This window comes from Kalmanozyma brasiliensis (genome assembly GCF_000497045.1).
Source record: "Kalmanozyma brasiliensis GHG001 unplaced genomic scaffold PSEUBRA_SCAF8, whole genome shotgun sequence".
Classification (NCBI taxonomy): domain Eukaryota; kingdom Fungi; phylum Basidiomycota; class Ustilaginomycetes; order Ustilaginales; genus Kalmanozyma; species Kalmanozyma brasiliensis.
In genome coordinates this window covers 253,774-269,391 of record NW_015961991.1, presented here as the reverse complement: position 1 = coordinate 269,391, position 15,618 = coordinate 253,774, and the positions used below count along the sequence as shown (strand labels likewise).

At 58.5% G+C, this 15,618-nt stretch overlaps 5 protein-coding genes across 5 annotated transcripts; all 5 read left to right on the top strand.

The window, feature by feature from the left end:
• Positions 1 to 101: 101 nt before the first annotated feature.
• Positions 102 to 1,991, top strand: PSEUBRA_006027 (Gamma-glutamyltranspeptidase; the record flags this gene model as incomplete). Its single annotated transcript, XM_016439399.1, has 1 exon — positions 102 to 1,991. One exon carries the CDS (start codon positions 102 to 104, stop codon positions 1,989 to 1,991), a length of 1,890 nt encoding a protein of 629 aa, XP_016289732.1.
• A 966-nt stretch (positions 1,992 to 2,957) lies between these two features.
• PSEUBRA_006026 (Lipase, class 3) lies at positions 2,958 to 8,222 on the top strand (the record flags this gene model as incomplete). The annotated part of the gene is made up of 1 exon (XM_016439408.2): positions 2,958 to 8,222. One exon carries the CDS (start codon positions 2,958 to 2,960, stop codon positions 8,220 to 8,222), a length of 5,265 nt encoding a protein of 1,754 aa, XP_016289731.2.
• A 1,803-nt stretch (positions 8,223 to 10,025) lies between these two features.
• Positions 10,026 to 11,576, top strand: PSEUBRA_006025 (uncharacterized protein; the record flags this gene model as incomplete). Its single annotated transcript, XM_016439410.1, has 1 exon — positions 10,026 to 11,576. One exon carries the CDS (start codon positions 10,026 to 10,028, stop codon positions 11,574 to 11,576), a length of 1,551 nt encoding a protein of 516 aa, XP_016289730.1.
• A 388-nt stretch (positions 11,577 to 11,964) lies between these two features.
• Positions 11,965 to 12,756, top strand: PSEUBRA_006024 (Glutathione S-transferase, N-terminal; the record flags this gene model as incomplete). The annotated part of the gene is made up of 1 exon (XM_016439405.2): positions 11,965 to 12,756. One exon carries the CDS (start codon positions 11,965 to 11,967, stop codon positions 12,754 to 12,756), a length of 792 nt encoding a protein of 263 aa, XP_016289729.2.
• Positions 12,757 to 13,076: 320 nt separating this feature from the next.
• Positions 13,077 to 14,924, top strand: PSEUBRA_006023 (uncharacterized protein; the record flags this gene model as incomplete). Its single annotated transcript, XM_059465745.1, has 1 exon — positions 13,077 to 14,924. One exon carries the CDS (start codon positions 13,077 to 13,079, stop codon positions 14,922 to 14,924), a length of 1,848 nt encoding a protein of 615 aa, XP_059321709.1.
• Between the last annotated feature and the right edge of the window lie 694 nt (positions 14,925 to 15,618).

Below are 15,618 nucleotides of genomic sequence, written 5' to 3'. Positions count from 1 at the left end.
ATGTCCTTTCTGTGTCAAACGTTCCAGCTTTCTTTCTTCCCACGACATATCAGCTCTCGCCCCACCGACTTGTGTGAGCTGGATCTCAATAGACTATCGCCATGATCGCACGAAGCGGAATTCAGGCATTGGTGGCTGCAATCTCGACAGCCCTGCTGGCCGACCGTATTACAGCCTTCCCCATCGACGCCCTCGAGGTGCGCAACAACGACCAGCAACCCGCCTTCTACGGAGCCGCGTCGCAAGGCAACGCTCCCCTGTATAGCGTCAGAGGCCAGCATGGCGCTGTCTCGTCCGAGGTGGACGTCTGCTCCAACATTGGTGCCCAACTGCTGCAGCAGGGCGGTTCTGCGGTCGACTCGATCATCGGCACAGCCCTCTGTGTAGGCTCCATCGCTTCGTACCACTCTGGTCTCGGCGGTGGTGGCCACGCTCTGCTCCGCTCTCCCGTCACGGATGATGCCAACACCAACCACAAGCGCAGCAACGACAACGACGCTCGCAGCAAGAAGGCTAACTACATCCACGTCGACTTCCGCGAAGTCTTCCCTGCAGCTGCTACCGAGGACATGTACTCGAGCAACCCGGTCAAGAACGCCTCGCTGTACGGCGGACTGGCTGTGGGAGTGCCAGGCGAGCCCAAGGCGTGGTGGGATCTGCACCAGAAGTACGGCAAGCTCGCATGGTCGGAGGTCTTCCAGCCTGCCATTGAGCTCAACAGGCGCGGGTTCAAGGTCACGACAGAGCTCGCCAAGGCCTTGAACACCACCACCTACCCGTTCCTCTGCAGCGACCCTCGATGGAGCCAGTTCTACTGTCCGGACGGCAAACTGGCTCAGCTCAATGACACGATCAAGAAGGAACGCTTCGCTCAGACGCTCGAGCTGATTGCCGAGCAGGGCATCGACCCTTTCTACTACGGCGAGATTGCCGCGGATATTGTGGACACGATCACCAACAACACGGTGCTCAAGGGCATTATGACCCGCGATGACCTTGCCAACTACACCGTTCAGTTCCGGAACCCCAGAAACGTGACTCTGCGCGATGGCAAATATCGTCTGTACGGCACGGTGGCGCCCTCGTCCGGCAGCGTGGTCCTCTCGACCCTTCAAACCGTGGATCAGTTCAACGCCGACGGTGAAGAGGACCTAAGCAACGTCAATGTCTCCACGCACCGCTTCATCGAGGCCAACAAATTCTCCTACGGCCAGCGCACCAATTACGGTGATCCCGCCTTCGTCAAAAACGTGTCCCGCCTCGAGGGCGAGTACCTCGACCTTTCGTTCAGCCAAACCAACAAGGCCAAGATCAACGACTCTCGCACGTTCAACACGTCGTACTACATCCCCGATAACAAGGCCACCAATGTGATGAGCGATCACGGCACGTCCGCGATTACGGTGGTCGATGCGGATGGTATGGCGATTTCTTTGACTACTACCATCAACACCTTCTGGGGATCGCAACTCATGACCGAGCATGGCTTCCCTCTCAATGACGAATTGGATGATGCGAGTTCGCCCGGGCAGACTAACTTCTTTGGCTACCTTCCGACGCCAGCGAACTATATTCGTCCCGGTAAGCGACCGCTTTCATCAATCTCGGCGGTGATCGCCGAAGACGCCTGCACGGGTGAGCTCAAGCTCAGCCTCAGCTCTGCCGGCGGCTCTAGGATCATCACAGCCGTCACTCAGGTAGCCTACGACGTGCTGTTCAAGGGGCAAAACGCACAAGCAGCGCTAGCGGAGCCAAGGTGGCACGATCAGCTTAGCCCCAACTCGACCACCCTCGAGAGTCCCGCTCCTCAAGTCCCAGGCTTTGTCGGCTTCAGCAACCAGACGGCCGCCTTCCTGGCTTCTGTAGGACACAATGTCTCCTGGACAGCGATTGGAAGCTCCACCGCTCAGGCTGTGCAGCGTTTCCGGAACGGAACTTTGCTCGCTGCAACCGAGGTCAGGCAGCTCGCTGCTAAAGGTGCTGCTTTTTAAGTTTTGAATCCAGATTGGAATGTCTCAACTAGAGAGCTCATGAGATCGGCCCTGACTGTGTTTGCGTGTGAAGGACCGCAGGCTCACATTCGGCATGCTTCCGATCGATGGACGGTGAGTAACGGATGGGTCCGACTTGTGTGAGAAAACGGCAGCTCAGCCGAACTTCGTATGCCAGTCGCACGAAAATGAACCCAGTCATAGGAACAAGCTCATCCTCCTGTCACACGGCAGCGTCACAGCATCGGCGGGGCCGTAGAAGCTCGGCTCTGATGTTCCGAAAGGTCGAGGATGACCGAGGAGCGGCTTTGCCGACGGATCGCCCGACCCACCGATCTGAGTTGCTCGGCCAAGTCGGATCGGCTCCATTTCGGTACAATTCGAACTGCGCTGCGAGCTTGGTCACGGGCTGTGACATTACACTGCCCTGCATGTGACATCCTGCTCGCGGACAACATGTTTCAGTCTCTCGAAGCATGTGCTCGAGCTTGGTGACAGTGTGGGTCGATGTCACATTCGGACTGATGCAGCACGCAGGTACTGGAGCCTGTTCAGCCGATCTGGAGGTGAAGCAACGTGTGTGCTAGAACGGCGGCGGCTCATTAAGTGACCACGCGGCAAGAGCGTGTGACGCAGTAGATCGAAAGCTTCAGCCTCACGCTCTCGTTGGACCCTTTTTTTCTCGAAAGCTCTCCCGCTGAAAGGGTCACTCACTCATCATTCACTGGTCAACTTCATCTCAACGCTTCCACACTTTCGAGATCACGCCGCTCATGAACGTACGATCAGGCTTGTAGCCCAAAGGCGGCCGCGCACACGCAAAAGAAAAGCATCAGTGCAAGGATGGCCCAGCTTCCGCTTCCATCGAACAAGTCTCTCGACCTCGACGACTTTGCTCCCGCATTCTCGCATTCACCCTCCTTTACGGCGTAGCCAGGCGGATCCAGCCTGGGGCAGTCAGCCACCATGTCGTCGACTGCACAGTCTGAGGTACTCAAGAGCTCTGAGCCTCGGTCTATCCCACCATCCGCAGCCTCGAGTCGTCCGCAGCTGCTCGACCTCGACCTCGACGAGCTGTCACCACTCCCACCCGCACATGGCCTCTCCAACAGCCGAACTGCATCGCTCGAGCGTATCCCTAGTCTGAAGCTCAACGGCACTCCTCGTGTAGTCAAGGCGCATCCAGTAGCAGCCTCTCCCGCTTTCAGTGCGGCGCCTTCGTCCTTTCGTCTCGAGGGTTCGCCTCCAAGCTCACCGCAGGCCACGCAAAGTCCCGAGCTGCTAACACACGACAGCGTCTCAGATCAGCGCAGCCTAGACAAGCAACAGCCTACCTTACACCTGGACACCTCCCTTGATCACAATCAGAATGCACCACAGTCAGACCCGCCGTCGGTCCCTGCGCCGGCACCCTCGGCTCGCTATGTCACTGTCTCGGCCATCCTCTCGCGCTCCAACATATACTACGCTCCGGAAACGTCAGAACACTGGGACTTACTACGGTCTCCCACAGGCTTACCAGCCGATGCCGACCTCTCACACAACACCACTGCGTGGCCGTCCACTTCATCCGAACCTTTCAGCAGCATGAGGAGGAGAAGAAGCCAGAGGAAGAGGCCCAGCAATGGAAGCGCCATTGAAGCGCTCGGAGCGCTACTTTTGCGGAAGGACAGCTCCGGTCGAGTTGCGAGCCTTTCCTTTGCCAAAGACGACGATTTCAAGAAGGGAAAGGGTCGCTCGACCGACCCGCTCAAGCACAGCATTCAGGCATGGACCAGCTCACTCAGCTCACTCAGCAAGAATGGTCTCCGCCTTCAGCTGCCGAATGCGAAACAGACGCAGAAGCCTCCTTCGCACAACAAAGGCGCGACTATCGCAGAGCGCAGGGCTCAAATGTGGCATCAGATCTTGACTCGGCAAGGTGCTGTCGTGGAAGATGGCCGCGATGGCTTCTCAAAAGTTCGTAGCCGAAGAGGAGGCCTCAGCTTCGAAGTTGGTAATCGCAGCCGTAAGCAGATGCCATCGACACTACTGCAGCTCGACGGATACAAGCCGCATGGCAAGAGAAAGGATCACGACGGGGAAGAACAGGCTTCAAAAGATCTTAGACTTGATCACATCGGAGATGACGACAGTGGACCACTCGCCACCACCAGCGCAGACTTTGATCGACCACCTGGCACAATCATGCTCAAAGCTGGCCGTCGTCCGAGGCTCACTCAACTCTCCAAGTCCGAATTTGGTATCGGCTCCGCATATCACGATCAGATGCTCCCTGAAGCTCCTCCCAGTCCAGTTGCAATGCCCGGTGCTTGGCAAGGAGGATCATCATGGCGATCCAAGCCAGGTGACGGCTTCGAGGAAGGCGCGCTTTTGCTACCGCCACCTTTGCTCGACGACAACGGCAGCGACGCTTCCAGCTTCGAAGGCTTGCTCGGCGTGCGGCGCATGCGCGAGCGTGAGAAGGCGCGGAAGCACGCCGAGAAGATGGCTGCCCGCAACCGCCCAGCACACAAGGTCGGTCCACTGACCGCCCTCACCAACTTTGTCAAGGCCGCACATGCCGCCGAGACTTCCGCTAAGCGAGCACGAGGAGATGGGCGCTTCGGCCAGGCTCCTGCCTTCTTTCGAAGCTTCACTGAGCCACAACGACCGTCACGGGCAAGATCTGACTCATCTGTCAACTTGTCTGGCATCGATGACCCCAAATTACCGACTGCAGCACCGATCGGCATTTCAAGCGGCAAACAACCGGGCACGCCAACAATGAATGGAGCAAGCATGGCTCCGCCAGTCCTGCCGAGTAGCCTAGCCGCCGCTGCTGTCACGCCGTCGGCAAACGATGCAGAGGCGCGCAAGAGTCCGGCAGTCACATCTGTCAGCCCCTTCATGTCTCCGGCGACACGCAGAGCGGCTCTGTCTCGGCGAGAATCGCGAAACAACTCGATCGATACCGCGGGTCGCCAGCTTAACACCGTGTTCGAGTTCGAACCATTGGACCCAAGCAAGATTCCGGACGATGAGCTGGCATCGCCTGATTTGCCACCTATCTCGTCTCCTCTCCTGCAGCCTTCTTCGAGGAGCTCGAGCAAAACCAGCGCATTCCGTGACTTTCCAACGGCGCCACGTCTGCTCCCGGTGCAGCTATCTGTACCGCCATCTCCATTCACGCCACTAGCGATCGATCATCGCGAACTTCGTAGCTCGATCGGGTCGGGCCATGCCGACTATCTGTCAGCTCGCAACCTCCATGCAGCGCCAAGGACACCTCAATTGGTCGCAACCATGCTGAGCTTGCCACCTTCGCCCTGGACGCCATATCAGGATTCTGCAGCCATGCACGCTGCACCGATGGTCCATCTTCACCTTAACACCAGCAGCTCGTCGCTCCGTCTTCCGCCTGGCACGCCGAGGCTCGTACCGACGCACATTGAGATCCTTCCATCGCCTTACCCTACATCTGCGTCCTCGCGTCGGGGCTCGCTCACAAATGACAGCCCACAAGGTCTGCGTGCGACGAGCTTGACACGATCGCCGCTGACGGGAGCAGTGACCGATTTCACATCCTTTGCAGCCTTGCGCGAGTCCCAGGCTGCGAACGTCGGTTCGAAGCCTGCAACCGAGACTCTGCAGTCGGCGGTCAAGCACGACGAAGGCGAGATCGATTCGCCGTCGGAGGAAGCCCAGTCGAGAGGTGCGCTCCGGCACACGCCCTCATCGATGCTCGTTGCGACACAGTCCACTCAAGATGCTGGCATAGGGGTACGCAGTGCCTCCTCCACGGACCCAAGAACACACTCTCCCGGCGATGACGGCGCTTCACACGGCGAACAAGAAAGGTCGTCTGGATCGCGCAGCCGCAGACCTTCTGCGAGTCACATTCACGTAGACCCCTCCGGTCGTCAACGATCGTTCGTGCTTTGGTTCCTCATTGGTGATCTAGGACTTCGAAGCACAGGGTCAAGCAGCGATGACAAGCGTCCCGAAGCGGATCACGGAGGTGTGATTGCTCTACTGGTGCACGCCTTTGCTTTCTTCACCTTCGTAACGGCGCATCTCGTCGACCTCGGCTATTCAATCTACGAGAGAGTGTCGCTGGTGCTCTGGTTCCTCCGCTGGATGGTCTACAACCTTGCAGGCCGAACTGTCCTGGCTCAATGCGCAATCGAAGCGTACAGCTTCATTCAGGCCGAATGGGCTACTGTAGCTCTCGAAGACCACGAGGAGAAAGGATCCAAAAAGAAGCCAGACCAACAGGGGGACAGGAAGCCCAGAGGTCTCACGCGTTTTCAGGTGCTGCGGGGCATTCTTGAGCTCTACTGTCTACACAGCGTCACTCGAGATCGATACGTCGCGGAAGGAGCTGGTCTGACACGGCTGGATGGATGGAGGAGACCCTCGAACAAGGACGACAAGGGCAAAGCGCCCAAAGGGCGCGGTTCTGATCGCTTGGACATCGGGGCCCAGCGCGCAGCATCGCGAGCGGCATTCGACGAGGAAAGACTCAGCTGGTCTCAGCAACAAGGCCGGGATGTCGGGCGCGATCACGAAGACCTGGATCCGAGCACGGCCACGATCCTTGGCAATGGCAACGGGTTACCTCACCACGCCCAAACGGGCGACGAGACGGATGCCAAGAGCAACGGGTACGGCCCAGACGCGATTGAGGCCGTCGGCGGCGGCGACAATGACAACGAGGAAGAGGTAGAGGAAGAAGAGGACAGCAGTGACGACGAGATGATCGTCACCAACCGTGGTGACGATATCCTCGAATTCGCAAAGACACCCCGTCTTGACGCCACTCGGCCAGGACAAGCAAGCAGCGGCTACTTTGGTCGCGCATACGACTTCATGACCTCGCCGCAAGTAGGCGCTTCCAAGCCCGAGCTGGTCAGTCGCGATCTGCGACCTTTCAAGGAGACGAACCGCGATCTCGTACGCACGATCAAGTGGTGCGGTCGGCTGGCCATCTCTGCGTACGGTCTGCACGTGCACATCGTGGACCTGCCGCCAACCTTCACTCCTTCGGGCGACCGCTTCTCACGCCAGACGTTTGCTTATCTCTCGCGCCTCAACGCAGATGATGTTCTGCATGCCGACATTCAAACGCTCGACGCCGATGCCGACTACAGTCCCACATTCTACATTGTCCGAGACTATGTACGGAAGGTCGTCTGCGTTGCAGTGCGCGGAACGCAGTCCTTCTCAGACATCATCGTGGACCTGGAGCTGCAGACGGAAGAGATCGAGCTGCCTCAGGTCCAGCCGACACCCGGTGAGGAGTTTCGATGTCATGCTGGCATTTGGCGCGCGGCCAAAGCCCTGGTGTCACCGCAAAGCAAGCTCTTCGCCACACTGCGCCAAGCTCTTGCGGAGAACGAGGGCTTTGGTGTCATGTTCTGCGGCCATTCACTCGGTGGCGCCATCGCCAGTGCTGCCGTCTTGCTGCTTGCGGAGTACTTTATCCCTGACGGGGGCGAGCCTGATGCCGGCACCTGGGTCACCAACATGTCTTCAGGACTTCCAGCTCGTCGGCCCATCCGGGCAGTGAGCTTTGCAAGCCCTGTGACGATGACTGCTGATCTGGCTGCACGAGCTGCGCTCGGCTCCGTGCCACTCGTGACGACAGTGGTGTTGGGCAGCGACGTCATCCCTCGGGTGGGGCATGGTCAGGTGAGAGAGCTGCGTCGTGTGCTTGGCGCACTGTCCCGTGTTCGACGTCGCCATGCGATGGCCTCCTCAGACGGTCAGGACGATGCGCGGGTCCACATTCTTCGAAGCTACTGGGATTGGCGATCGATCAGTATGGCCGAGGACGTGGACGAAGTCATGCTGCATCGCAAGGAGCGTATCGAGGAGCAGCTTTGGTCGTTGCGCCGCGAAGTGGAGAGCGATCTTTATGCCGCGATCAAAGCACGACTGGATGCAGGCACTTCAGCGGGCGCGCGCATTCCGCCTTCGCCGTGGGTGGGACCCCAGCAGCGTGACCAAGCGCCGCTGCATGCGCTGTCAGCTCGAAGGCAGGAGCTGGACACAGCCACGCTGCGCTCGGAAGCTGCACAGGGAGGACCCTTGATCCCGCCGGGCCGCTGCATCTGGATCAACGACAAGCAGGTCTATCACGTGGAGAGCCCGCTGGCATTCTTCAGCTTACCAGAGCTGCGGAGTGACATGTTTGCAGCCCACTTTCCCGCGGCTTATGAAGAGGCCATCCTCGAACTCAAGGTCTAGTCAGACGCGATCGACCGACACAATGGTGTCACAGATATATTATACAGCAGCACCTTCTGTCCCTCGCCGGTCACTCATGAAAGCCTATCTATCTGAAGAGAACGCACGAACGAGGACGCCATGTGTTGAAAGAAACGCTCAGAAGCAGACAGCCAGCGACACAGACAGGAGCATACACATCATCCTCTAGGGTCTAGTTCAGGGTGCAAGATAATCCAGGGTCCACACGTTCGGCGGGAGCTCGGCTGCGGAAAAGGCGCGGAGTCGAAGGCTGACGATATGGAACAGCGGAATGACAGCTTCTGTGCGTGTCTCAGATGTGCGCGGCGATTTTTTATCGGTTTCTGCACGTCGATGCCAAGGTGCAGCTGCTTCGTGCAACCCAAGCCCATCGTCGTCGCTGTCCCGTCGGGCGTCGCCTGTCCCCCAAGCTAAGCGATCAGGATCTGACGCAAGCGAGGTCCAGAAAGCACATGCTTCAGGGCTGACGCGCGCACCCTTCTAAATGAAAACCGCATTGTTCTCACGCTTCTCCGGTCCGTGCCTCTTGGCGCGCTCAGGTTACTTCTGCGCCTCTGCCTGCGATGGGACTGTCCTGCAGGGCTTCGAGCAGTCAGCTGACTGCACTGGTAACGGGGCACCTACGTAGCAGGATATGGGACCGGCACACGGCTCGTCATGCTGCGGATGGAGGGACCCCGTTGACAACGGTGTGCCTCGTCCGATGCATGGAGCATGCTAAAGGCGGGTTCCGAATTCTGCACAAACAAATCGACAAGCGCCGTTCGGCAGACGCTGTCTCACTGCGAATGACAATCAACAGCTCGGAACGGTTCTCGTATCGATCGCGATCAATTTGTCGTCCTACCAGGAGTGGCTGAGCCTCTTGAGCTGCAGACAAATAAGGACCTAAGTGAGCGTACATTCCAGCCAAGATCTCGCCACGACGTCGACTCGCTCCCGCGCCGCCACCATTTTGGCTTGCCGTGCGTCTCTGATCTTATTGTATGACAACGGTGGAATGCAGCCGCCGCGAGCCGCATGGCCACCTGTCCTCTTTCCCGTCCCGCGTGGCGACTTCTCTAGCACTCACATGCAGCTCCCACATCCGGCGTACTGTCGTACTTTTTCAGCCCAAAGGCTCGCTAAAAGGGCAAAGATGGCGGGAGGAAAGCGAAAACGAAGTAGTGAAGGGGCACCGACGTCCGTGCGACTCGATCTTCTCAAGGGTCTAAAAAGGTAGTTGCGCTTTCTCCTCCGCTCATCGCGCAAGGCAGACGCAAGCGAGGACGCTTACCCGAAGGACCCTGTCGGAGTCCCTTGATCGCCGCGAAACCATTGTGACAGAGGCTCCCTACTGTCCCACTTTCCGTCGCTCATAGATGCGAGTTCCCACGCTTGTTGAAAACTTGGTTGTCCAGGATCGCAGGCCGAGCCTCGTTGCTTCTTCTGGAGACCCTGCTCCGTGGTGAGCTTGCATGCCAATGTCATGTTGCGTCCGATCGTCGTCTTGCGCGCAGCCGGTTTCACAATCAAAATCTTCTCGAAGCGGTGATCCTGTCCAACGTGTCCCCCAGTGCCACCGCATTCCAGCCTCGAGCAGTCGCACCCCACGGACGACTCGTCCTGATGCCTTCGGCCCTCGAGGATAGAATCGCAGATGAGATGTGGGGTCAGAGCATGGAAGCGAGCTCCCGCTCGTATATAAGCTGCGCTTCCTCACCAGGCCGCAAACCTCCTTTGTCCTCTGAGCCTCCCCTTTCTATCGCAACACCCCTTCAGCCTTCTTCGACACGCGACAACATGGCCGCAGTAGACGTCATCCACCGAAGCAGCAAGCCGCTGCCCACGCCTCGCCTGGGCGGGAACCGGAAGCCCATCTCACGTCCTCGCAAGGCCTACATCGAGGCTGATGAGGAGGACCAAGATGACGCTGCCTCGCTCGCTGCTAGCGAAGACGCCGAGGCTGCTGATGCCTTTACCCTCGTCCCTCACGTTGCTGAGCAGACCCTTCATGCCGTGCACAGCGCCATCTTCGGTCAGCCCTGGGCTGATCTCGAGCTGGTCGTCAGTGTCGGCGGCAAGAGGGAGGAGGTGATCTACGCCAACTCCAAGGTGCTCAAGAAGGCCTGCCCCGCTCTGATGCGCCAGATCAGCCAGACCGGACGTGCTGAGCTCGACACTATGGAGCAGGAGCAGATGGCCGCTGCCGCCGCTGCCCAGGGCAAGAACGCTCCCGCTGTGAAGCGTGAGGTCCGACCTCAGGCCAGCCGCCGATCCACCAGCAGCCTCGGTCTGGTCGACTACCGCCGCACCTCGCGTGTTGGTGCTCTCAGCGACTCTGACGAGTCGGCTGATGAGATCGAGCGTGCCGACAAGCACCAGGACAAGGTTCATGAGGAGGAGTACGCCGACTCGGTTGCCGAGCAGCCCAAGCACTTCGATGAGCACGACGACGGCCCGCAGCAGGACAACGACTTCTTCGGTGACGATGACGAGGTTTCGCCCGTCGGCTCCAGGTCCAAGGTCGCTGGTACTGCGCCCGCCCTTCGTCAGGCCGCTCCCGAAGTGATTGTTCCTCCCACCTTTTCTCGCTCCTCGTCGCGATTCGGCAAGCTGATGAAGTTCATGAACAAGGACAAGTCCTCGCCCACCGCCGAGCTCGAGCAGGAGATCCCGTTCACACCGGTCGGCAATGCTACGCACACCGACTATGCCAGCGAGAACAGGGGTCGCGTGCGCCGCTACAGCGCTGCCAACACCCTCACCTCGGCACCTGCTGCTCCTCGCGGGTCGAACGCCGCACGCGTGGCTGTCACCGGATGCTCGCCTGCCACCCTCCAGGCTCTCATCTTCTACCTCTACACCGGCCATGCCACTTTCGCTTCTCGTCTTCCTGCCCCTTCCAGCCGTCGTTATCGTCCGACTCGTCGCGACTCTTCCTCATCTGCCTCTCTTCACTCTGGTGCCTCGTCCATCCAGGGCAGCGATGAGGACGTTGAAGCAGCACCTGCCGCGCGCGTCTCCAAGTCGCCCAGCTTCCCACCCGTCTTCTCCGCCACGGCCGCCTACTGCGTCGGTCGCCAGCTCGGTCTCCGCGATCTGGCCACCAAGGCGTTCGACCACATCTGCCTCGAGCTCTCGCCCAAGACGGTGCTCGCCGACCTGCTGAGCCCCTTTGTCGACCGCTTCGACGAGGTGCAGCGCGCCCACCTCGCCTACATCGCCGAGAACTGGGACCGCGTCAAGCGCCGTCCCGACTTCGAGCACACCGTAGGCCGCTTGGTCATGGGCGAGTACCGCGAGTCCCGGAAGGCGCTGCTTAAGCTCTTCGCCAAACTCTCGGTCGCCTAAGAGTGGCTGCACGGACACTTTGTTTCTCGGAAGACCTCTTTTTTTGTGATGTCAAGTCTGCATTCTCTAGCTGTTGCATGTTCTGTCTTTATACGTCGAAGTCTTTCGTTGCTGCGTCCTTCTTGCTGTGTGCTGCGTGCATCGTCTGTGCTTCTGGATGGACGAGAGGTTACGATTAGGGTGCCGAATGGAGCTGTCGGCGGTTACGCGTCAGAGCTTGTTGTTTAGCCGACGGGGGTCCACGGAGGTCGGAGTCGGCGTGGGGTGTTGCGTCGGCTATATAAAGCTCCTCACTTCTCAGTTGACGGCCCTCCCTCACTCATACCCCTCATACAACCATCTGTCCACCTGAACGACTTGCCCCGGTGCAGCTTCTGATCGCCTCATTATGCCAACAGACTACCCCAGCGTCACGTTCTACGACATCTCGTGCACAAGCACGTCGGAGCCATGGTCGCCCTACACCGCCCGGACCTACTTGGCCCTCCGGGTGCTCGGCATCCCCTTTGAACGAAAGCTGGTCCCGATGGCACGCATTGTGTCGACGCTGGACGGTCTTGGTGTGAAGCGAACTGGCGAAGGTCGGCATACGCTTCCAGCCATCGCCATCACCTCGTCCACCGGCGAGAAGCAATGGTTCACCGACAGCACAGGCATCGCCGAAGCCTTGCAGAAGCTCTACCTCGACCACGGCGGCGATCTTACGACCTCTTTGTTTCCAGATGCTGCCTCGCGTGACGTGATCAAGGAGTACCTCCCGTGTGTCAAACGCGGCATGTATTCGGAGGAGAGGTGGAAGTCCATCATCCCGGCCGTCATTCACATCCTGGAACCAGAATCGCAGGAGTTCTTCGATCGTACTCGAACGGAGGATTGGGGCAAGTCTCCGTACGAGATCCTCAAGACGGACGCAAAGGAGAACGAGGAGCGGGAAGGAGGCGTAGCGAAGCTCTACGCGAACTGCATGCTGCCCTATGCGGAGCTGTACGAGAACAAGGAGAAGAAGCAAGGCGTTTGGTTGGGTGGAGAGCAACCCGTGTACGCCGATCTCATGATCCTTGCTCTGCTGCAGTGGTACAAGTGCGCCAATACAGAGGCTTTCGAAGAGGGTCTGAAGATCAACGGTGGCACGCTGCAGCAGGCTTGGCACGCTGGTCAGCGTTTCTTCAAGGAGTCTTGATGTAATCTATCGTAGTCGAGTTCATCTATCTGAAATGATGATGTCGCTCTGCGATCACATGTCTGACGAGGCGAGGAGGCTGAGCTCGCTTCGCAGAGAACATTCCACTCATGCAACGTGAAGATATCGCAACCGAGTAGACGAGAGTGTCATTCCGTCGGAAAAGAAGGCGGCGGCGGCTGTCAAACGGCGGCTGGAGGTTCTGGTCACGACCAAAAAGTGTGGAGAAATGCGCATCAGCCAGCCCCTTCTCCGTCTACGTCTCGTACTACCAACACCTGCGATCATATCTACTCCTCCCTCTATAGACGTCGTACGAGATGATGGACAAGAGCGCAGCCAATGGGGGCCCGCCGTCGTACACAGACACAGCCGCTCCCTCTACATCGTACACAGACGCAGCGACTCCCTCTAGTGCTGATACGGAAGCAATCGTGTTCGGCACGTCAGCGCTCTCCCTTGATTGCAGTGACACTGTCGAACAAAGTCAAGATCAGGAGCTGCCACGCGGTGTCACGCTCAAGGAAGCGCACGATCCAACCTCAGCATACAGCTACACCAAAGTCGCACTGGAACTACCTCTGATCTCGTCAACGAGGCGGATTGCCGCTCCGCCTGCTCAGTCTGCACCACTTCCGCCCTTCTTGCTGCAGTGCACGCTCTTTGCCTCGTACGACATCAACGCGCCTCATCCTGTGCCATTTCGGCAGGTGGGCTGCCCAGCTACACATGGTCGCGGTCAGACCTCGGCGTCTTCGAACAAGGTTGCGCAATCCGTCTCGAAGCTTCGCAAACGTCTGGGTGTGCAGATCCCTCTCGCATACCTTGGCAGTGCAGGCTTCAACCCCAACTCGGCCGCTTCATACAGCAGTGTCTTCGCCTACCTCGCTCACCAGCAGCCAAGGAATGGTGCGGAGATGACCGCTCGTTCCGGCAACGTCAGTCGCTATCGCAAGGTCAGCCTTTTTCAGGCCCAAGCGAGAGAGATGACAGGCATCGTCTCGAGACCGTTGATCGAAAGAGTGCTTTCGGCGATGTATGCCGGTCAAGGTATCTACAACAAGATGGCGCTGTTTCCTGCCGAAGCAGTCCTGCGTTATTCGAGCAAGTCCTTGGACGCAGATGCAGACGCTGAAGAAGGCGAGCAGAAGTCCGGCTGGCTCTCCAAGCTCAAGTCGAAAGCCAAAGGCAAGGGTAAGAGCAGCGACAGCACGGACAGTCTATCAGGCTCGCACGCCATCGAGCAAGTCAAGTCCGTCGAGAGCGTACGTAGGACATCGACCAGGGACGACTCTGCCAATGTGCGATTCGTCAAGACAGGGATGGTGTTTGCGACGCTCGACCTGCTCGCTCCTCCGCCACGCCTACTCGAGACGGGCGGTCCCTACCCGATCGAGATGAACAAAGCATCAGATGCCGATATGAGCACATCGTTTCGCCTCATCAACGAGTTCGATCGGGCCACAGACGAGGATCGATTCCAGAAGTTCATGTTTGCTCCCACGGCGGCTGACGATCAGCTCTTCGCCGATATGCTGCGTGCGCTGGAACGCCGTGGTGGCATCTGGGTTGAGGCGGGCAGACTGATCACACCGAGCTCACGGAATCCAAATCCAAGAGAGCGAGCCAGGTTCCTGGTCAAGGGTCTGTTTCCGGAACGATTTGTGTATCGGTGCAAATACTATCGATCACGAAAGTTCGAGTCGATGCCCAGTGACCTCGATCTCAAGGAGGTCAAGAAGTTCGGTGCTCCTCTGGTCGTACACATCGTCCAGGAGCGGACCGGCAACGAAGGGATCGACCTGCAGGACTACGTCTCCACTCGAGCATCAACAGCGTCGACCACAGCAGCCGTGGGCGAAGACGGAGAAGCGAGACTCGACTGGGAGTGGGACGAGGAAGACAACCTCACGTTCGACCATCCCTCTGCAACCAATCGAACGCCAGACGACAATGCAGCACCACCTCCCGACTACACGGATGCGCAGAAGGAGATGCTCAATGGGTACGGCATCGAGTCACCGAGAGCGCAAGCGCTGATCGAGGCAGAGCAAGACTTTTTCAAAGGTTGGAGCGTGGGATACACAGAAGAGCCGTTTCGGAACGGCAACTGGATGGAGTCGATCGGTACAGGTTCGGCATTGTGGTTCGCCGCAAGCGGGATGTAGTGGTGTTTCATCACTGCTTCAGAGCACAAGAGAGAAGATGGCGTGAGAAGCGGACCCATCGTCAAGACAGCGAGCCGCGAGAAGTTGCATGGAAGCGATTTAGGAAGACGGGAAGCGCCAGGCGTTTAATAACGCATCATCAATCGGATTTCATGCCTCAGAATCCCCGGGATGAGAACAACAGCGTCGGCTGTCAAACGGACGGGCGGTCTGTCTCAAGATTGTGGTGACCTTGAAACTCCCGTCGACCAGCAAGAAATGAAGCGTATCACATGAGATGAGTGAATGTGTCGGCAGAACCGTAATTCATCACCTCTTCGACACTAAGGATGACACTGTGGCGACGAAGGCTGACTACGCCGGAGTGCCGCAGCGCAAGAGAGCCTGGACCCATCATGTTGGTGCCGAAATGAGGCGGAACTACCTGTTGCCAGCGGCTTCCACTGATTCGCTGAGATCGTGTGAGTTTGCCTTGTCTGCCAACCCCTTTTCCGGTTGTTGTTGTATGAGCTTTCCACAGCCGGGAAAAATACCCACAAGCCCAGCATCGCCCACCCCTGAGCGACTGTCGATTCACACGACCGGTTCTTCGTCGGTCTCAGCTCACTTTGAATTGGACCTGATCTCGTTGCTCCATGCCGTGAGACTCTCTGCGAGGCCCTGTGCTTTGTTGGCGCTCACCACCCTGTTGACG